At 39.8% G+C, this 21550-nt stretch overlaps 12 protein-coding genes and 2 non-coding genes across 14 annotated transcripts; 8 read left to right on the forward strand and 6 right to left on the reverse strand.

Annotated features, from left to right (window-relative positions):
• Positions 1–310: 310 nt before the first annotated feature.
• IMP2 (endopeptidase catalytic subunit) lies at positions 311–844 on the forward strand (the record flags this gene model as incomplete). The annotated part of the gene is made up of 1 exon (XM_033912455.1): positions 311–844. The coding sequence occupies one exon, from the start codon at positions 311–313 to the stop codon at positions 842–844; it is 534 nt and encodes a 177-aa protein (XP_033768346.1).
• Positions 845–1022: 178 nt separating this feature from the next.
• MIH1 (putative tyrosine protein phosphatase MIH1) lies at positions 1023–2681 on the reverse strand (the record flags this gene model as incomplete). Its single annotated transcript, XM_033912456.1, has 1 exon — positions 1023–2681. The coding sequence occupies one exon, from the start codon at positions 2679–2681 to the stop codon at positions 1023–1025; it is 1659 nt and encodes a 552-aa protein (XP_033768347.1).
• An 869-nt stretch (positions 2682–3550) lies between these two features.
• MSN2 (stress-responsive transcriptional activator MSN2) lies at positions 3551–5668 on the reverse strand (the record flags this gene model as incomplete). Its single annotated transcript, XM_033912457.1, has 1 exon — positions 3551–5668. The coding sequence occupies one exon, from the start codon at positions 5666–5668 to the stop codon at positions 3551–3553; it is 2118 nt and encodes a 705-aa protein (XP_033768348.1).
• Positions 5669–6660: 992 nt separating this feature from the next.
• Positions 6661–7410, reverse strand: CCS1 (copper chaperone CCS1; the record flags this gene model as incomplete). The annotated part of the gene is made up of 1 exon (XM_033912458.1): positions 6661–7410. One exon carries the CDS (start codon positions 7408–7410, stop codon positions 6661–6663), a length of 750 nt encoding a protein of 249 aa, XP_033768349.1.
• A 393-nt stretch (positions 7411–7803) lies between these two features.
• On the reverse strand, positions 7804–8685 carry SUB1 (chromatin-binding transcription coactivator SUB1; the record flags this gene model as incomplete). Its single annotated transcript, XM_033912459.1, has 1 exon — positions 7804–8685. One exon carries the CDS (start codon positions 8683–8685, stop codon positions 7804–7806), a length of 882 nt encoding a protein of 293 aa, XP_033768350.1.
• An 844-nt stretch (positions 8686–9529) lies between these two features.
• Positions 9530–10012, forward strand: YET2 (Yet2p; the record flags this gene model as incomplete). Its single annotated transcript, XM_033912460.1, has 1 exon — positions 9530–10012. One exon carries the CDS (start codon positions 9530–9532, stop codon positions 10010–10012), a length of 483 nt encoding a protein of 160 aa, XP_033768351.1.
• Positions 10013–10066: 54 nt separating this feature from the next.
• ARA2 (D-arabinose 1-dehydrogenase (NAD(P)(+)) ARA2) lies at positions 10067–11143 on the reverse strand (the record flags this gene model as incomplete). Its single annotated transcript, XM_033912461.1, has 1 exon — positions 10067–11143. One exon carries the CDS (start codon positions 11141–11143, stop codon positions 10067–10069), a length of 1077 nt encoding a protein of 358 aa, XP_033768352.1.
• A 269-nt stretch (positions 11144–11412) lies between these two features.
• Positions 11413–11504, forward strand: SPAR_Mtrna8F. Its single transcript has one exon. It is a non-coding gene; the product is annotated as a tRNA-Phe (tRNA).
• Positions 11505–11726: 222 nt separating this feature from the next.
• ARG80 (Arg80p) lies at positions 11727–12278 on the forward strand (the record flags this gene model as incomplete). Its single annotated transcript, XM_033912462.1, has 1 exon — positions 11727–12278. One exon carries the CDS (start codon positions 11727–11729, stop codon positions 12276–12278), a length of 552 nt encoding a protein of 183 aa, XP_033768353.1.
• A 746-nt stretch (positions 12279–13024) lies between these two features.
• On the forward strand, positions 13025–13864 carry MCM1 (transcription factor MCM1; the record flags this gene model as incomplete). The annotated part of the gene is made up of 1 exon (XM_033912463.1): positions 13025–13864. The coding sequence occupies one exon, from the start codon at positions 13025–13027 to the stop codon at positions 13862–13864; it is 840 nt and encodes a 279-aa protein (XP_033768354.1).
• A 652-nt stretch (positions 13865–14516) lies between these two features.
• On the forward strand, positions 14517–15953 carry IOC4 (Ioc4p; the record flags this gene model as incomplete). The annotated part of the gene is made up of 1 exon (XM_033912464.1): positions 14517–15953. One exon carries the CDS (start codon positions 14517–14519, stop codon positions 15951–15953), a length of 1437 nt encoding a protein of 478 aa, XP_033768355.1.
• A 650-nt stretch (positions 15954–16603) lies between these two features.
• Positions 16604–16675, forward strand: SPAR_Mtrna9H. Its single transcript has one exon. It is a non-coding gene; the product is annotated as a tRNA-His (tRNA).
• Positions 16676–16916: 241 nt separating this feature from the next.
• On the reverse strand, positions 16917–20246 carry NUP116 (FG-nucleoporin NUP116; the record flags this gene model as incomplete). The annotated part of the gene is made up of 1 exon (XM_033912465.1): positions 16917–20246. One exon carries the CDS (start codon positions 20244–20246, stop codon positions 16917–16919), a length of 3330 nt encoding a protein of 1109 aa, XP_033768356.1.
• Positions 20247–20527: 281 nt separating this feature from the next.
• On the forward strand, positions 20528–21484 carry CSM3 (Csm3p; the record flags this gene model as incomplete). The annotated part of the gene is made up of 1 exon (XM_033912466.1): positions 20528–21484. One exon carries the CDS (start codon positions 20528–20530, stop codon positions 21482–21484), a length of 957 nt encoding a protein of 318 aa, XP_033768357.1.
• Positions 21485–21550: the final 66 nt, after the last annotated feature.

The following is a 21550-nucleotide window of genomic DNA, read 5'->3' on the forward strand; positions in this document are numbered from 1 at the left end:
ACGGCTTCAAGAAACAAAAACAATAAATCTCTCTTTATATAATCTAAGGTAGATTTGCTGGACTTTTACAATGATTTGATTCTTCTGTGCTTTCCTACTTTCTGGTGGCCTGTCGGAGCTCAGACATATGAGTAGACCAATGTCATCGATATATTGTGGAAGATCGGTTGGTTCGGAAGGAAAGCGAGACTAAGTTCCGAGCTGCTGAAAAAAATGGGAAAAATAAGTACCTTAATTAAATGACTTGATGGGTGCTTATTAACGAAGGCATGCTGTTACCAATGAAGCCGCTGCATTGTACTGTACAGAAATGTTTCGAGCAGGATCATCAAAAAGATTTCTACGAAATTCATTAATAGCATTTTCATGGGTTCCGGTACTTCTAACAATCAATAATAATGTGGTGCATATTGCACAAATTAAAGGTACCTCTATGCAGCCTACGCTGAACCCGCAAACGGAGACGCTGGCAACAGATTGGGTGCTGCTTTGGAAGTTTGGGGTTAAGAACCCAAGTAATTTATCGAGAGATGACGTTATCCTTTTTAAGGCTCCTACAAACCCTCGGAAAGTTTACTGCAAAAGAGTGAAAGGCCTACCGTTTGATACCATCGAAACAAAGTTCCCATACCCTAAACCTCAAGTGAACCTACCCAGGGGACACATATGGGTCGAAGGAGACAATTTTTTCCATTCGATTGATAGCAATACGTTCGGTCCTATTTCCAGTGGGTTGATTGTAGGGAAAGCTATTACAATCGTTTGGCCGCCTTCCAGGTGGGGGTCAGACCTCAAACTGAGTACTGGGAGAAATTGCATTAGCAAAAGAGCCATTTTAGAATGAAATCAGCTTTACTCTTAGAGTTTTAGGAGTGGGCAATTGTTCAAATGCAAATGTTTATATTATGTGATTATTTTAATGCAATAAAATATAGATGATTGTGATTTATGTATTGATGTTATTACCATTCAGTTCCTGAATATATACTTTTTTGCTTCCGATACTACATGCACATGTTGCATTAGTTTTTATCTTCGTCCTCTAGGGACGAGAATAACGATCTTCTTGCAGGCCTGGGTAAATCTTCTCGATCTGAAGCAACAAAAGTAAAATCTCCGTCTTGCTCTTCATCTTTACTTCCTCGCTCGTCATTGCCTCTTTCATCTTCGAAACTAAAACAAGATGGGGTATCCAGTCCATCCATTAGTAACATATGTGAAGTGCTTAAATTACTGTTACTGCTCATGGATGATTTACTTAAGATGGGAAAGAAATTCTCGTCTCCTGTACTTTCACTCAAATTTAATGATGAACCACTAGAAATTCTTCTGTGGTTTAACGATAGTTTCGGAGGCGGCTCGAATTTGAATGATAGCGCAGAAGATGCCATTGTTGTTGAAGATTGATGACTATCTCTATAGAAAAAGTTGGGATTTGAAGGAGAAGCTAATTTTTTAAAGGAATTATTTTTCGTAGCGAACCTTTTGGATTCCCTCCTAAACTTATCCATTTCTTGTTCGCAATTCAGCAAATTTTCTTGTGAGTTCATCCCTACGTACTGGCGTGGATAACATAATTCAGGAAAATTGTCAAAAACGGCTTTGTATCCGCCATCCAATATTAATATATCGGGGTAGAACAATTTGGGATAATGATCCTGATTTATTATACGATCGCAGTTTCTCAAATGGGACGCCAACGAAGGTCCCCGATGGGAACTAAATTCACAATGGATGATTAGCAGAGTTGGTAGATTATTATTGTTGCTAGTATCACTGTGCAAGACTTTGTGGATAAATTCGTTCTCTATATCATCTCTCGAGTGTACATTAACGGAGTTTATGATGTGGCCGCCAACATATTCGTATTCAAACCGGCAATCTATAATGCAACACGAACTATAAAACGGGTGGCACATATTATTCTGCAGAATATTTTTCAATGTTTCTGGAGAGATTCGGGGGAAAAAGTCATTTGAGTTCCGGTCATCATAGTAATATGGTATTTGTGCTTTGGCTAGGCATGATTCGAAACATTTTAACCCTGTCGAATTAGGAGCTAGTGGACTGGACGACGCAGAAGTGAAATTCAAATTATTTTGAGAAATGTGTGAAAATCTCTGTGAACTTTTTCTTGATGACCTTGGAACTTTCCCATCTTGCCTTTGCACTCTCCTGCTTGAATTGCTACTGCTATTCATGCTCGCTTTTCTCGACAACGACCTTGATCTTGAAAAAGAGCTAGACGTCTGGGGACTGCCAGGGTACTTGATTCGACTTAAAAGGTCATTTTCCCTAGTGTTGGTCAAAGATCTTCTTGATGAGTTTCTAGTGGGACTTTGTAAAGTTTGAGAAGCAAAATGCATGCTTAGAACTAGATCATCATCTTTACTTTCATCTAACTCATCGCGATGGCCAAATTGCTTTATATTTGGTGAAGGAATATCAATTTCATTACTCCTATATTTTGTTAACAATGGAGATTTGTTTAAGGTAAGATGGTCTTTATTGGTCAAATCATTATCGATATGCAAGTGTTTGCTTTTGGACTTAAAAAAGGTCTGAACATTTTTGAATATGTTCTTTTTCTTACTGAAGGGACTTCTCAAAGAAATTTTTTGAAAACCCACAGCGTCTTCGTTGGCACAGTCATCGTCATTTCCATGAAATATATTGTTCATGCTTTTTTCACCCTCGCTTACTTCGATCCCGGTCCGCTACTCGCCTGTTTATCTTTATTCTCCCTTCCAATTTAACTCTCTTTTTGTCTTGTTTTCGCCTTGACTTAAAGTTTTCTGATATACGCATCGAAACAAAAAAAAAAAAAAAGATAAAGCATAAGATGATGGAGACAAAATAGTGTAGCTGTTGGGGAAGTGTCACAATAAGAGTATCTAAACGCCGGAACAATATACGAAATGGGTCACTACGGCCAATAAGTGGAGTATTTGTGTTTTCTTGATTTGGTACGATGGACGGAAAAGTGCCCTAGAGCATTGATTCCCCTTTTCATTCTTAGTCCAGCAAATAAAGACCTAGAAGACTAAACCTTCGACAAAAAAAAACAGGATACTGTTCTAAAAGTAGCCAATTGGTAAATGTTCTTCGTGGCGCGGTTATCTACCCCAAAATAATAACGGCACTCTCTTCTTAATAGGGGCGCCCCTCTCGCTTTTATGCGATGCGGTATTAGCGATTTTCAAGATAGTAAACATACCACGCAGAGGAATCAGCAACCCATTAGATTGTACACGTTTCCATATATATCATCGTAGGGAGTATTATACCATACGATATTATAATATACTATGTTATATTATACTGTATTATATTATATTATACTATTCCGTATCATACCGAACATTTGGCTGTATTAATTTTTTATCTACGTGTATCTAAGTTGTACAGAGGGAAGAAATGAATTTCTTTAAAAAGTGAAGGTGCCGGGAAAAATGGCAAAGAATCTAGATAAGAATATGCCATATGTCTCATAAGGTCATTGAGGAGAGTTGTCTTATGAAAAAAAATCAAAAAAAAACCATGGGATTTATTAAATGTCTCCATGTTTTTTATGGGTCTTGATATGTTGCGACAGATTATCGCTCCTACTAAATTTCTTGTCACATATATGGCAAGCAAATGGTCGTTCATTGGAATGAACGGATCTTACATGCCTTTTCAGATGCTCGCTTCTCTTAAAGCTCTTGGGGCAAATGTGACAGTGGAACGGTTTCTCCTCAAGTTCCTTTGTCGATTCCATCACGACACTTGATCTTCTGGATGGTGTCATTGATTTCCTCCTGTAACTTGGTCTCCTTTCCTTCGTGACGCCAGCACCATTACCAGTTGAGTTGACACTGCTACTGCTTATATTATTTTGTTGATTTGAAAGCGGAACTGTAGCCATCAAAGGCACGGCAGATTTCCGCCTTCGAAGAGAAGACCCAATTTTCGAGTTCATGGCGTGGTGACCCTGTTGTGGGAAATGGTGATAGAAATGATTTGTTGCAAGTGACGTGGAGGATGATGACGCCGGTGATAAAGGAGCCATGTTCATTTGAGTCATGGAAAGATCAAAATTTGGAGTTGTATTGGTATTCTGCTCACCTTCTTCTGTCAAAAATGACATTTCACTGTTCATGCCCGTAGTCGCCACTTTGGCAATAACGGACGCATTGTCTGAAAGAATCATAGATGGTTTAATAAACTGTTGCGATGAGGCTGAATTTGAATTCGGTGGCATATCGTTTTTGGGATCTTCATCTTGCTTATTAACCACGCCGTAATTTAGTGAATCGTCGATTATGGGTAAAGAAGCTCTTTGCCTTCTTGAATAAAGATCACTGTTGAATGATTTCATATTAGTGCTACTGTTATTATGTGATGATGTGAGTTGTTTGTGTTGAAATCGGTTTAGTTGTTGCTGTAGTTGTTGACTTGGATTTATCTTTGTCATGGTATTAGCATCAAAAGAATTTGGACAAGCAGATTTGTTCCTGCTAGAAGTGGATGTGCCCAAATTATCATTGAAATTCATATTATACTCGTTGAGAATTTGTGTCAGCTCATTGTCTATGGTAGCATCATTGTTGTTTGGGTTTCCAGCAATATTTGGGTCTGCATTTGCATTGGCGGTAGTGGTATTCGGACTTGCATTGGAACTTGAGGTAGAATTGGAATTAACATTGACATTTGTGTTTCTATTGTTTGAGTTGATTTTTGGATGGTTCCAAAGGTCCAAAGAATGAGAAATAGAATTTCTAGAATTCGTGATTGATGGAAATTGGTTTGTTATAACGTCGCTGAACCTTCGACGCGACAGATTAGTGTCATCATCATCATCATTCAATAAAAGGTCACTAGATACGTAATCATCTAACATGGAATCTATGTTCAATGAATTAAAATAACTAGAATTTAAATTGCCCGTAGAATTGGAGTTGGAGTTAGAAATAGAGTTAGAATATGAATTTGTATCTGAGTTCAATTGGTTTCTTAGTTTTTCGTTCAAATTGTTTGGGTTAGTGTCAATGAAAAGATTCGAATTAGCAGCATTAGGAAAAGACAGACGATTGTCATTAGCAGACGTTTGTTGTTGAACTCGAGGGGATACGAGAGTTTCATTCCCGTTTGAAGTCTGAGGCGATAAGTTGGTTTCGTTATTTGTTGTATTTACGAGAGAATTTATCGCCGGATTTTGAGGTACCGATGAAGGCGAAGGTGATTGTAAAGGATTGTTCATGTTGTACAAAATGTCGTTCATAGGATACGGTGATGTAAGAGTTGTATATTGGTTTGCCCCAGAAGCATTAGCGTTATTAGTAGCATTGTTGTTTTCACTATCATTTTCATTAGTTCTTGCATTACGATTTTTGTTGCTATCAGCTTTCAAATGTAAGCTATTATCAGTAGTGGAGGGTATCGTTTCCGTTGTAGGCAGCGGGGAATCGAAAGATAGTGGAGGAAGCCCCAAGGTTAATGGGGTTTCTTGGGTTTGGATGTTACTGAGGTCTGCACCATCCAAGACGGTGTTTTTAATATCTAGAGAATACGGAATAATATCATTATTAATGTTATTCGGATTATTGTTTTCCGTATATTGCATACTACTCATGCTTTCTATGGGAAATAGAATGTCTTCGCCATTGAAATCATGGTCGATCGTCATTTTTAGATTCAGTTCTTTTCTATGGGCAGCAAAAGTTAAAAAAAAAATAGAAAATAAAAAGCAAATAAAATCAAAGAAAAAGGTAGCCTATTGGTGAATACAGTATGTGGTGGCTGATGCTACTATTGTGATCTTCCCAAAAAATATGAGAAGGATACCGATAGAGCAAGGAGGCAAAAGCAATATCTCTTTTGAACTTTTTTGTATTCCAGACCAGTTTCTACTATTGTGAAGCTTCCGTTTGGTTTGTTTCCGTTAAACAAAGTTACTGATTGGGAAGTCTTGTTGAGCTCGTGTTGCTTTCTTACTATTACCAAACAGGAAGGCAAAAAAAGGGAACACAGTAAACGCGATAAAATAAAAGGGCCAAGTTTGACTGGTGCTGATACTAGGCGACAAACACCACTTTGTTCTGCTTTTTGTCTTTATTATCTGTCTCTTTCACTGGAAACAACAAATATAAATACGTAAATATCAATATTATATGTCGACTGTAGGGAAGAAATTGTATATATTCTCGGTGTCTTGTTTTTCTTTTCCGCAGTTTGTTTTTCCTATTCTAAATTTCTGTAATTCGTAAAAAGGTGTTTTTTCGTATAAATGGCTCTCTTTAGTTTATTAGAGCCAAAAAGAGCCGGCATGTATGACGTGGACAGATGGTGTCAAGAACCGGCTTGGCTGCTACGGAATGCGTAGCTGAACGCCGTGGTTTTCGGAGAAAGACGAGAGATCAACTCCGGCTGTCTGGCCAGGAACGATAGATGCCATAGATAAGTGAGGTACGGATACCAAGAGCGAAATACCTCTCTAAGTGCCTTCCGGGCCGTTGTTGCCGGCGAAACCGGAGGGGCAAAACAATATCAGACAGGATTCGAAACCAGCTTTGGCAGATGCCACAGGCGTATATACATGTCCGACATCACGTGGTCACGGTGCAGTATACTATACTATGTTATATCCGTATTACGCTATGTTATGTTATCTTGTGAGTTCTATTTGATGTTGTTAGCCAAGGCATCTTTTCTCTCCTCCCAAACGGTCTTCCCTGTACATGCGCATACCTGTTTGTTATTTTCCCACACACCAGCGCTTCTGGCGATGACTCCCAGGAATGAGTAGTCTTTAACAGAGGAGGATTCGTTTTCTGGGTGATTCAGGGCCTTAGAAATGACAAAGCTACGGCCGATAAGTTGCCATGTTGGCAAGGGAGCGCTTAGAAAGGTTTTCCCGCTATACAAGTTCTTGCCCAAATCACTCTTGTCGAAACATTCGATGGGCTCGTCGAACTTGTGCCAGACTTTCCCGGTGGATTCCACGCCGTTAGAGACGTCACCTTTCTCGTGGATGCTGGCATGGTACTTGCCCGCCTCTGGGACACCATTTACAGTGATGTCAAAAAGGGTCTTATTTTCTCCGACCTGGACAATTCTTGCTAGACCTCTCACAGCGGTGTCCTTTTTCTGGTCCATAGTATATTTTTGAAACGTCTCTAAAATAGCGACTGCGGAAGAGTTCGGCTTCCCAGCACCTCTTATGATGGCGTCTTTGCCACAGCTTTGTAAAGTGTTAATGATAGTTGAAGGGGCCACTGAGCTTTCCACGCTCATTATTTGCTGGTCCATGTCAAAATTTAATGAATTGATTCCTGGAACATTTTTCAAACATGCCTTGATATCATTCACGCAATTTTCACAGTGCATGGGGATGGCATAAGTAGCTTCGTATGTATCATTCGTGGTCATTTTTGCGCTGATCGAATGGGTGGTTGTCTTGCAAGGATGCCTTTATTCTTTTGTTTCATTTTTTTTTGGCTTGCCTTTAATATATTATTTTTCCGAACAATGAATTATTTACCCTCTTCCTTTCCATTCTCACTATGCACTGGTTATACGGAGGCTGGGAATGATTAGTAAGCGCGAAATTTTTAATAATATATTATGCTGAAATGTATAAGATTAACTTTTGTCTGGTTATTATAAATCACGTATTTTAAGTATATGAATTGTTGAAATAAAGTCGACTACACAAAAGTATATATATTTTATTTCATTTTTTTTAATTTTATTTTTTTTAATTTTTTAATTAGCTTATTGGAGGAAAGGGGATAACATGAGCAAGCTCAACTTCCAGAACTATTATTCTTCTTCACTTATATCGTCTTCAGCCTTGTTCATTTCAGCCTCCAAGCTTTGGGCAAATTCTTCATCACTAGAATTTGCATCTTTTGACTCGCTTATGTTGGAGACGTTGGAGACGGTATCTTCTTTTTTAGCTTGAAGTGTGGGTACAGGTTCGGGTTCAGGTTCAACAACATTTTCTTTTGCCTTTGCTTCTTTCTCTTCTGCAACTGCCCTTGCCTTTGCCTCCTCCTCTTCTTTCTCCTTTTGCTTACGTTCCTCTTGTTGTTTCCTGCCTGCTTGACCTGGGATGATCAAAGTAGCATTAGCTTCTCTTTCAGCATTTTGAATGTTTTCCTCATGTGGCAGTAGAGTGGGTGGGGCAGGCTTCTTTTTCTTTGAACGTGGCTCCAAGTCATGACTCTCATTAGACGATTTGGATTTATCTTCTCTCCTCTTCTTTGGGCTGTTCTTGTTCTTACCGTTTTTATCCTTGTCGTTATTAGTACTGTCATTATTGTTGTCATCTTCATATTCGTCGTCGGACAATAGTCTGACCATTTTAGTTTTTGGCCTCTTGGATCCCAGCCTTCTCAAGGCTTCATCAATATTTAACCTGTGTTTCAGCAATTCGTCGTATAGATCTTCTGTCAACGAAATACCTTTCTTCCCTGGCTTCATTTCGCCCGTAGATGAATCCAGGTAGTATTCACGGATATCAATTAAGTTTATGTTTCTAAACTGTCTCACAGTAACTCTCTTATTTTTACCTAGATCAAAAATTGCATCTGAGGCGGATAATCCAGATGGCATGCCACCGTTGTTACTGTTACTGTTATTTACGTTTCCACCACCATTATCGCTTCTTCTTTTGTTTCTATACCTATTGTAATATGACATAGCGCTTGTCTTTGTATATATGTCGAAAGATTAATGTATACGGAAATACTAATATCAATATCTTTCTTGAGTGGACAACAAAAGGTGTTTTTTTGATTGAGGAACCTCTATACAATTCACCGTTACAACCTCTTCTCTTTTCCTCCTATCGTTCCCTGGATCAAATTAAGAATTTTCATCAAGAATAGAGACAGAAGGCAAGCCAAGAGAGAAAAAGAAAGAGAGAAAGAAAGAGAAGAGAGGGGGAGAAGATGAAAAGAGAAGAAAACGCATGTTTCCATAAAGAAACTTAAGGAAAAGCAAAATTCCCATTCAAATGAGTCCATCAATAAATTCCCATTATCAAGAGGACGGAAAAATTACCCATAACGTAACGGCAAAACGTGTGTCTGCTGTACTATTCTCATTGTTCTTGTTGGTGATGATAATTCGTCCCAGCTGTAAAAAATTTACTTTGTATTACCCGGATAGGGGCTGTGGCATTTTAGTGCGGCTGCTTTAATGATCCCGCAATGATTGATAATGGCATCGGATAATCAGACCATTTTGATTCATTGCTGTCCCGTGCCTCATTCTTGCAACAAACATGTATCCTATTGATGACATTGATACTTGCCAGCTATGTTTAACGGCTAACCTGGTTGAGCAGGCTTGTGTCAATCAGGTAAAAATTGGTTTTTGAAAAAAAAGACGAGGGAAAAAAAGGGCTGATAGAGTAATCTGTACAGCTGGCCTTCTCTGGGAAAAGCTAGCCGCCTGGAAATAAATAAATACATTTAGTATTCGTTAGAACATCAGGATGTGAATAGGAAATACTAAGCAAAAATTCAAAGTCAAGCTAGTGATGGGTGTTTATTTGGCAGCGCTCTTTTCGTTATTGGTCATTGAAATGTCCATTCTGTTTGTTTTGGTACTTCCACTTCCACAGCGTATGAGACGGTGGCTATACCTACGGTACAGTATCGCAAGTTCTAATAAGAAATTCAGAACTTATATGGTTGGAATCATGATATTCGTTGGTTTGTTGTTCATTGATTCATGGAAGAGGTCACAGATCAAAGTGTCTACATACCGCGACCAGAAAAATCCGTATGTAATAAACAGCGTCACCCCAGTGGACGCTCTGGCTTCAAGGGCATACAACCAAAGGAATGTTTACATTTCAGGCTTCATCATCTACTTTTGTATATGTATACTCACCGTGATGAGTATATTGCGGAGAATAGTAGAGTGGAATGACAAAGTGAAGGCTGGAGATGACAACCTGAAGGCAGAGTTAAGACGAAAGCAAGAATATTTAAAGGAGTTGCAGAAGAAGAAATCTTAGAATGAAAAAGAGAAGAAAAGGCTTACATATGTAAATACATTAAATAAATATAAGTTAAAATTTGTCACTTTTTTTTTGGGGCGATTCAATCATTTCTGGATGAGGAATACCTGAAGACCATTTTTCATTAAAATGTTCCTTGAAAATATTTTTCTGGATAAAATTTACTAGTTCTCTGTCCTTAGAAGACAGTTTGTTGTCGTTTGATTTCACAATTTCGTAATTATCCAGAGCAAGTTTCAATTCTTCCATGCTACTGACTCCAAGAACAACAGGGCCCTTCCCCATCCATTCTGAAATCGCGTATCTCGTGGCTAAATCGGCCAAATCGGTATTTTCGTCCTGACAATACTTGGCAGCCCTGGATGCGCATTCTCTCAATTCATGAGAACATGGGTGAAACTGCCTTGTCTCTTGTGACCTTAGTAGCGACATGCTCAAGATGGATGCATTGCAAACCATTTTCAGCTTGGCATTGCGCAGCAGTCTTTCTCGAAAGTTCAGTAGCTTATTATTTTGTAAATTCAAGTTACAATACGACAAGACTGCGTCCAATGAGCCAATGTCATCTTCCTTGGTAGAGCAGTGTTCAGCAAGCCAAGTTATGAAGTCGATTGGGTAGCCTGATATGCCGAGATTTTTGATAATCCCCTCGCTCTTCAAGATCCTCAATTCCTTTAGTGCCTCTAAAATGTCTGGGAATGGGACAAACTCCACATCGTGCAAGTACACCAAATCGAGATATGTGGTCCCTAATCTTTTGCACGATCTGTGAACACTAAATCTCACGAAATCTCTAGAATAATTGAATTCTTCCGCACCAATACGCCCGACCTTTGTGCATATTAAATAAGTGTCTCTAGGGAATTCGTCCTTTAAATTGGCCAATGCCCTACCGTAAAGAACCTCACTAGGCCCGTAATAGGGAGAGGTGTCAATTGCGTTTATACCGTGCGAAAATGCGTATCTGATTATGTCTTCCAGTGGAATGGATTCTGGCTCATCGGTATATTGTTGGTTCAATATTGCACCTCCTAATACCAAAGGAGAAACCGAAGCCAAGTCGGATGGATTCACTTTTCCCTTGACCCTCTTATAATCCTCCTTTTTGACCTTGCTTTCTGAGAACATTACTTGCTCTTCTTTCCCGATTCAAAGTAGATGAGTATGAGTTTTAATTCGCCGTTTCCTAAATCTCAAAAAGGCTGCTTTCCGTCTCCTCCAGAGGGAAAAATGTTAAAGCATAATTGACTACATACGTAATAATACAAAGTTGTATAACACTATGTCCTTTCTTGACCTTTCCTATTACACGACGCCCCTCTTCTTCAGGGAATTGGGTGGTCATTTTCACGAGAATGGGTTTGCTTCTGATATCACAGTGATTATATAAAATATAAGCGGATTTAGCTCAGTTGGGAGAGCGCCAGACTGAAGAAAAAACTTCGGTCAAGTTATCTGGAGGTCCTGTGTTCGATCCACAGAATTCGCATTGATTTTTTTCATTCGTCACTCATTTTCCTCTTTTGGAGATGAGCAGACCTCACAGAAGCGGGTTATTAGTAGAGGGTGAGTGAAAAAAAAATTTAATGATTCAGATGAACTACAATGGGAACATATAGTTCTGATTACTCCCGGCAAGTAGCTATGCGATTTTTCTGCGTCATTTTTTTTCTAGATTAATTGCTGAGTCTCTCTACGAATATTGTCAAATATGACGTCGAATAGTGACGGTTCAAGTACCAGTTTGGAAGAGAAACCAATGATCGGAGATGTTGGAACTAATGGTTCTAACAAACCCATACGCCGGCTTTCGACGCCATCGCCAGATCAAGATCAAGACCAAGATCAAGACCAAGATGGAGATTTTGACGATGAAGACGATGACGACAAATTCAGCGTGAGCACCTCAACTCCCACTCCGACCATCACAAAAACTAAGGAAAACAGTGGCACAAGCACCACAACGAGGCAGAAGCAGCCGATCAAGTACATTGAGAACAAGACCCGGAGGCATGTCACTTTTTCCAAGAGGCGGCACGGGATTATGAAAAAAGCATATGAGCTCTCCGTTCTGACGGGCGCCAACATCCTACTACTAATTCTAGCCAACTCCGGTCTGGTTTACACTTTCACCACTCCAAAGCTTGAACCGGTGGTACGGGAAACCGAGGGTAAGAGCCTCATCAGGGCATGCATCAATGCTTCTGACACTCCTGACGCTCCCGATACATCACCGGCACAGGAACAATCTCCGGCCAACTGAACACACGAGAGCGAGAGATGCCCTATGGAGGCATGGGCAGATCTATATAGTACAACGCTCACAGTTGAGGTAGCATCGCTGCCAAAGGGGGTTGCAAAAGGTGCACAATGGGTTGCCCTCCTTCGGCTCGCGGCTCGGAACATACCGGAGTCTGCCCCTTTGAGTAATTTTTCTCAAAAAAGGCACTTTTGCGCTGGGTCGCAGGGAATTTCCCTTTCTGTTTAGCATTTGCTGTCCTATATTAAGCTGTGCCAAACAAGGACATCTCTAAATACTCACCAACCAGCCAGGGCGTACCGTATTGGAATCTCTGTTTTTTCCTTACCTCACTTCAATTTGCCTTGTGTGCTTTTCTACGTGTGTTTTGACGTTTCTGCTTTTCTTTTTAATTCCTGGTTGTTGTAAATCACTTTCTAAGTATTATACATACTATATCATTGCATACCCAAACGGTTTCCTACCAACCAGTTTTTTTGAAAAAAATACATAGTCTAACAACTAGTTCTAGGGTTCTAGTTTAAGTTTGTTAGTTCATTATACTGATATTTTTGAAGTTTTTTTTTTTTTTGATTCATTTTTTTTAATCGCTGTTTTGTCTGTTTTTTTCGATTCAGTTATAGGGAAAAAAACGGGAAAAGAAAGAGAAAAAAAAATTAGTGCAGAGCAATAAGAAGTGAAAATCAAAAAAAGTTTTGGATCTGCAATACTTGCTGTCACAGCAACAATATTATAGCCACCCAGCAAGAATGTCTGATATCGAAGAAGGTACGCCTACTAATAATGGGCAACAGAAGGAGAGAAGAAAGATAGAAATTAAGTTCATCGAGAATAAAACAAGGCGCCATGTGACATTTTCCAAAAGGAAGCACGGTATCATGAAAAAGGCTTTCGAGCTTTCTGTGCTAACAGGCACCCAGGTTCTGTTACTTGTCGTTTCAGAAACTGGTTTGGTATACACTTTCAGTACGCCGAAGTTTGAACCTATAGTCACACAGCAAGAGGGTAGAAACCTGATCCAGGCCTGTCTTAATGCCCCTGATGATGAAGAAGAAGACGAGGAGGAAGACGGCGAAGAAGATGACGATGATGACGATGATGGTAATGATATGCAACGCCAGCAAGCGCAACAACAGCCGCAACAACAGCAGCAAGTATTGAATGCACACGCGAATAGCTTAGGTCACCTGAATCAAGATCAGGTACCGGCAGGTGCGCTGAAACAAGAGGTGAAGTCACAATTGCTAGGCGGTACTAATCCTAACCAAAACTCAATAATTCAACAGCAGCAACATCACACGCAGAATTCGCAACCACAACAACAACAGCAGCAGCAACAGCAGCAGCAGCAACCACAACAGCAAATGCCACAGCATCCTCGACCACAGCAAGGAATACCACATCCGCAACAACCGCAGCCACAGCAACAGCAACAACAGCTGCAACAGCAACAACAACAGCAGCCTCTCACTGGCATTCATCAGCCTCATCAACAGGCTTTTGCCAATGCTGGCTCTCCCTACCTGAACGCTGAACAGAACGCTGCCTACCAACAATATTTCCAAGAACCGCAACAAGGTCAATACTGATCTTATCGTTTCCGTATATAATCCATAGACGAGCATTAAGAGGAAAAAAGCTGTTTCCATACCAAATAAAGAAAGGTAGACAACAACAGAAGCGTCCATTTACTCTATATTGAAAAAGCCCTATGTCGGTTGAAGAATAAAAAGCACCTTATTCATCGGCACTTATTCTTCTTTGCAATTATTTCGGGTTTGTCTCTTTGCCTCTTTTCATTGTGCTGTCACCTTCTATCATAGGCAAAATTCAATCAGGTCTCCCCTTCTCCTTCCCCGGATATATAAAATATAAATATAAAACTTTAAGAATATAAAAAATATGAGAAACCACACATAACTTGTATACTTACTCACATACACACATTTCCAAATAAATTATAATGTATATTACACTACTTCATAATATAATTATTTTTCTAGTTATGTACATATTATTATATAAATATCTCTTGACCTGGTTTCATTATGGATACAGAGCCTTTAATCGTTTGGTACGAATAATCCGAAGATGTCCTGGCTGCGCGTTAGCAACGAAATAAATCTACATATGTAACTACCAGTTTTTTGCAGTTAAACTTTGCATCAATACTGCTAAAGCCAAAATTAACCAAGAAATTGTTAATTGCATTTAGTAGAACGGTGTATCATTCGCAGAATAATGTCGGAAGCGATATTTCAGCCAACGGATATTGTTCTTGCAAAAGTTAAAGGGTTTTCAGCATGGCCGGCAATGATCATCCCTAATGAACTCATCCCAGATAACATCCTCAAGACCAAACCTATGAGCGTGCACAAAGGCAAGTCAGACAATGATAAGGATGCAGATGTAGACGCAGGAGCAGAATCAGAGGCGGGAGATCGGGAGCAAAGCGACGAAGAAGAAGCGGAGGCTTTTGGTGAAAGTGAGGTTAATCCTGAAAAATTCATAATACACACTCCAGTTTTAAAGTTCCGTAAAAATGATGCGCTGAAACCGGCTTACTGTGTCAAGTTTTTTTGCGATGATTCTTATATCTGGGTGAAGCCTACGGATATGAAGATTCTAACAAGCGAGGATTGTCGTCAGTGGCTAAGCGGCAAACAGCGGAAGAACAAGAAACTAATACCGGCCTATGAAATGGCTATGAGGGGCAAAGATGGAATTGATATTTGGGAATTCGTGGAATATGGGTCTTACGGAAAGCCAGATGAAGAGGAATACGTAGAAGAAGATGAAGAAGAAGACGAACCTAAAAAAATGGCAACAAGACCGACTAGATCTTCCAGTAGACAGCGTCATAAACGCGTCTCTGAAACGGAAAAGAGTGAGGACGGCAATACAAACAAGCGGAAGAGAGTTACCAGATCGACTAGGCAACAAGTGGTTGACACTTCAGAGGAGGAAGATGAGGGAGTGGAGGAAGACGAAGACGAAGATGAAGAAGTACAGGAGATTGTTAGAAAGAGGCCGCAAAGAAGCAAAACTAAGAAAGCGGTAGTGTCGAATGCTAAGCCAAAGCCAAAGCCAAAGCCAAAAAAAGAAAAACCTAAACCACCCAAAATAATCAAGTATCATTTTGAAGATGATGAAGATTGGAGTATTGTTGGGTTGGGTCCGCAAGATTTATCAATCGAAAAAACAATGGATCCGATTGCGAAAAAACTGTCGCAGAAGAAAAACTTAGAAAAGCATGCAGAGGTTAAGTTAGATTTGGAGGATAAACTAGCAGGCATCAACAAACTATTGTGTGAAGTCTTATGTTCAGCTATCAACCAGGCCGTTTCGATAAAGGATGATTTTGAAGTAATATTAGATGAATTGCAGACTGCCCTTGACACCAGGGGGTCCAAAAACGAATTTATAACAATTTTCCAGTCGAACAATTCCTTACTGTTGAACTTTAGAATATTATTCAACTTAAGGAAAAAGGAACTGAACAAATGGGACCTATGGGATCGTTTCCAAGACATTTTTAAGCATATTTATTCATATCAGTTTATACCTGATACGAAAGATTGGCAACTAGAGCAAGATATGGAAGTTGAAGAAATAGGTCAGGAAGACCCGAACTCTCATGAACCTGTGAAGGAAGAAGAAACCAAAACGGGAGCATAACCTGTGGTCGTCGTGGTTTATATACTGGATTTAAATAAATAGAGGGCAACCTGTGTAATATAATAGACTAAAACTGGATGATTTGTACGTGTGCTGATATATATGAAGTCTTCCGGATTAGCCTAGATTGTCCTGTACCATTGTAATTGTTGGAATAAGAATCAACTATCATCTATTGACTAGTATTAATACTACTGGCACATTATCACATACGGTGTAAGAAGATGACACAAAGATTGATCAAACATAATACTGAGATAACTGTTGGGATTCCATTGTTGTTAAGGACTATACTATTAGGTATACAGAATATACTAGAAGTTCTCCTCGAGGATATAGGAATCCACAAAAGGGAATCGATAGTTCTACATAGTGTTATTACCTTATCTTCTTTCTTTTTATATGTTGTCATTCATTATCCTATTACATTATCAATCCTTGCATTTCAGCTTCCATTAGATTGGATGACTGTTTCTCAATCTTTATGCCATCCTCTTGCACCGCATATTATAATATAATATTAAATAGATGATATTAGAATTTCATTCCAACACATTCCAATACAAACACGATTCAAGCATGGGTTGCTATATTTGTAACTCGGCTATGAATGAAGTATATTATCCTTAAATATATCAGATTCTAAGTTTGCCATCTTAGTATAGTGGTTAGTACACATCGTTGTGGCCGATGAAACCCTGGTTCGATTCTAGGAGATGGCATTTTTTTTTTGCAACTGCAATGATAATATGAACATTAACAAACGACGTTGATTAATTATCTCCGTCAAAAGGAAGTGATTATAGGTAGTGATCCAAGAACAGGTCTTTTTCGCTTCCTTAAACATTTGTCCTTGTGTAGCCCTTCGGGCCATCCGTAAACATTTAGAAATATAAGTTGTTAAATATTAAATGCATTACAAATTTGTATTTGGCTCTATATATGGTTTTATTATATAATTATTCAGAAGGTCTGCTCTGCAGCATGGTTTACGATAAACACGTATGTACCACTGTTTGCATCATAACTTTCAAACTTGGAATTTGGGTTTCTTTTTAAGCGGTCAATATGCCTCTTAACCAGTTGATGGTTTGGATCCTTTATAGGTTTCCTAGTAGATTTATCTACAGGATAACAATTAAAGCAGGTAATTCTAGCTCGAACGTTAATACCTTCGCCTCTCTTCGGTCTGTTAGGTGAGCCCGCATATATTATACAAGTTTTCGGCTCAAAAGTAATGATAATACCTCCTAATAAGGTCAAAGGAATTTCGGCGAGGTCAACAGGTTCAAGAAATTCAATTTTACCATAACTTCTATGACCCACGATTAAATGAGGAACTTTGCGCAGTTTCAACAGAGGATAAGAGGATAAGGTGTCTATGGATGGAGAAATGTAGTAATCTTCGTTGATGAAGGAAGCATCTTTTTCTGCAACGTCCACAACAACCGTCTTTTTATCATCTTCTGAATATGCTCGCTTTTGCAAAGTGACGACGTTTTCCTTATTTTCTTCGCCCATGTCTCTGGGGCGATTTATTGTATTGCTGTTTTCTTCATCGTTTTTTGAGGGCAAAATTGTTGTTTCCCCGCCATTAGTGGCTTCTTTTTCATCCATCTTTGGCTTTCCCAGGATCGTTTCTTGTTCATCACTTTTACTTTTATCAGTGATATCGTGGTTCAATGATCCATTACTCTTTTCCTCAGATGTGGTCAACAGTTTCTTGTTATTAATTAGGTTCTTAAATGATCTTTTGTCGGGATTAAATAATAACTCAGAGGCTTTTAATATGCTTTCGTCTAAGGTTTCCTCCTGTTGGCTAGATATTGCTACCTGATTATTCTTTTTATCGATGGAAATGGACAATTTTGGATCAGCCTTGATCTGGACCCTATCCATTATAGAATTATTAACCTTAAGCTTGGCTGTAAATAAGGTTTTAGGAACCATCTTATATGCGCTGGTCAAACTGGCTTTTTTGCGCTCATCAGCTTTGATCTTTGTAGCGCTTGGTTGAATCGGACTGGAAACTGTGTTGACGACAGTTGCCTTCGAAAAGAGTTCATTAGTACCGTATGGATTACTATTTTGAAGTTGTAATTTTTGCTGTTGTTGTTGTTGAAGCCCGTTCTGTGATTGTATCATTGGCTGAGAAGATTGTGAAAACAATCCTCCGCCGGAGATATTCGTATTAGTGTTATTTTGAAATAAGCCTCCACTATTAGTAGATTGCGAAGGGTTATTATTACTAAACAAGCCCGTTGAACCAGTTGGATTATTCAAGTTGTTATTGTTTCCAAACAGTCCTCCACCAACTGTGGGAGCCCCTGCACTAACAGGTTTATTGCCAAACAAACCAGTAGAATTGGTCGTGGTCGCCGTGTTAGATGCATTATTGGACCCAAATATCCCACCTGAAGAGGCGTTTGGAGCTGTGCCATTGGTACCTCCGAAAAGAGATCCCGTAGCAGGCTTGTTACCAAATAATCCCCCAGTAGTTGAGGCAGGATTGTTTTGATTAGCAACTTGACTGTTTCCAAATAATCCGCCCCCAACAGAGTTTGCTGGTTTTGAGCCAAACAGGCCTCCCGGAGCCGGTTGCTGTTTATTTTGGAACAAACCTCCCGGTTGCTGTTGCTGATTGTTTCCGCTCATACCGCCATTCTGATTTGTTGCGCTGTTTGAAAATAAACCTGTATTGCCAAAACCGGTGGGTTTCGTTCCAAAAAGATTAGTATTCTCTTGTGGTTGTTGTAACCCATTTTGGCCAAATGGTTGATTGTTACTTTGATTCGAGTGGCCAAACAACCCGCCGGGTTGAGACTGTGACTGGTTGTTTTGTTGTCCGAATAATCCTCCCGTTGATTGCTGTTGTTGATTATTTTGCCCGAACAAAGAATTGCCTTGGGTGTTACCAGACCCAAAATTGGATGCACCCTGTTGTTGTCCAAACAGTCCACCTGTAGATTTGCTTCCAAACAACCCACCTTGTTGTGGTGGTTGGCCAAATGTGTTTGAGGAGTTTTGCTGTCCAAATAAACCGGGCTGGTTCTGGTTCTGATTATTTTGACCGAACAGTCCTCCAGTGTTAGAATTCTGTTGCTGGCCAAATAATCCTCCCCCACTTTGCTGCTGGTTACTTTGCCCAAATAAGCCACCAGAGGTAGCGCCAGTCGAGTTGGTACCCATTCCAAATGTTTTTGTACCACCAGGTTGCGTAAATAGTCCAGCAGAAGCTGGTTTGGCTCCAAAAAGACCACCACTGCCTGGCTGTTGGCCAAAAGTGCCGCCATTTGCGTTGGCGTTTGACTGACCAAATATACCACCAGTGCTTTGTTGTGTTTGTTGTTGCGGGAAGGCACCACGATTCACCTGACCAAAGGCGCCTCCGTTACTTATATTACTTGCCCCAAATGAATTTTGTTGTTGACCAAATAAACCTCCATTAGTACTCGAATTTTGCTGGCCGAAAAGGCCTGTGCTATTGGTATTGTTTGTAGGGTTGGTTGTATTACCAAACAATCCGCCAGAAGTGGCAGGTTTATTTGCTCCGAATGCTGAATTCCCTGAAAGGTTAGTAGAACTTCCAAACAATCCTGTAGAGTTGGTAGCTCCAGAGCCAAAACCACCTGATCCAGTTCCAAACATGCCTGTTGCCGGCTTCTGGCCGAATAAACCCCCTGTTGTAGCAGAAGTAGTGGGGTTGTTATTCCCCATCATTCCAAATCCTGCATTGGTACTATCTTGAGGATTGCTAAAGGTAGTACTGGCGCCATTTTGACCCGTACCGAATTTTCTTCCAGCTTGATAGTCTTGAAATCTCAATTCTTCAAAGGAAAAGTTTCTGTATTCTGGCATACAGGTGATACTTTGGAAAACGTTGGTGACACCCGTGGTTGGATCCTTCTCTTCGAATGTAGTAAAGGGTTTAATGCTTGTACCTGCCGTAGAGTTGGGCGCGACAGATGCAGAACCAGCAGCAAGTGATGTGTTATTACCCATGCCACCAAAAATCGAGCCAGAGGCGTTGTTGTTTGTACCCAATTGACTTTGACCGAAAGGAGTACCGTTGACCGCTGTCGATCCAGACATTCCGAAGGGAGAATTGGAAGTCTGGTTACCAAAACTACCGAATGCAGGTGCCTGTGTTGCATTTGTTTGCTGACCGAGGCCGAAGGTAGAATTGTTTGCTACTGGTTGCTGTTGTTGCTGTTGTGCACCAAAAGATGATCCTGTTGAGCCAAATGGCTGTGTTGTTGCGCTGGGAAATGCACCACGGCTAACTCCAAACATAGTAATGTTTCAAAACAAAAAAAAATTCCAAAGCTGAATGATGTCCTCTCAGTTACCGGGGATCTCTCTGCGACGCTGATGGTTTCGCTTGTGACCTTATGGCAGCTTATTGACTCTAAATGTTTCTTAGTTTTGTTCTTTTTCCATCAGACATGGCAGGAATGAAAATCCGGGTAATGAACATTTGCAAGAGTGACAATAATAAACTGACGCGTAATCAAGATCCATCGATATATTAGACTAGAATGCCGTAGAAAAGTGAACAGAATTTTATTGAACTCATGGACCAGGAATCTGATAGTTTGTTACTAGATTTCAATGGCTCCGGTGGTGCCCAAAAAGACCCAACCATACCGAATGGCTTGGATGGTTCAGTGGTTGATCCTACCATAGCGGACCCAACTGCAATTGTAACTAAAAAGAGAAGGCCTCAAGTAAAATTAACAGCCGAAAAACTACTCAGTGATAAAGGTTTACCGTATGTTCTGAAAAATGCACATAAAAGGATACGAATCTCCTCAAAAAAAAACTCTTATGATAATTTATCAAATATTATTCAGTTTTATCAGCTTTGGGCACATGAATTGTTTCCCAAGGCAAAATTCAAGGATTTTATGAAGATTTGTCAGACAGTAGGTAAAACAGATCCAGTTCTGAGAGAATATAGAGTTAGTCTTTTCAGAGATGAGATGGGCATGAGCTTCGATGTTGGCACACAGGAGGCTGGACAAGACTTGGAAGCACAATCGCTTATGGTTGAAGAACATGCTACTGCCATGGGGGCGGGGCCTATTGCTGCAGATAGTTTCAGCGCACAAGACAAAAGAGACGTAAATGGACATGATCATGATAATGACGAAGATGATGAAATCTATCACCTTTCTTCCAACAACAGAAGAAGACGAGTTTTGGACGAACGAGGGAATAATGCAACAGTAGCACACAATGTTGTACCGCCTAAGGAAGATGTGGATACATTACTAAAAAAGTTTAAGTTACAAGGGCCCTCTGGCTTTACTGAAGACGAGAAGAAGCTTTTATTAGGATGGCTAGACGCGCATCGTAGTATGGAAAAAGATTATATGACTGAAGAAGACGTTCAGCTGGTACAAAACCTGGAAGAATGGGAAATGAACGATATAGAAAGACAGGAGAGTCATTATGATTTTTTGCCAAGAGAAGACGAATTTGGTGTAGATCAAGATGAGTTAGATGCTATGAAGGAAATGGGCTTTTAACATTGCCTTTGAAGGTGGTATATATATGTATATATACATATATTTATAGAAGTACGTAAATGAAGC

This window comes from Saccharomyces paradoxus, chromosome XIII (assembly GCF_002079055.1).
Source record: "Saccharomyces paradoxus chromosome XIII, complete sequence".
Lineage (NCBI taxonomy): Eukaryota > Fungi > Ascomycota > Saccharomycetes > Saccharomycetales > Saccharomycetaceae > Saccharomyces > Saccharomyces paradoxus.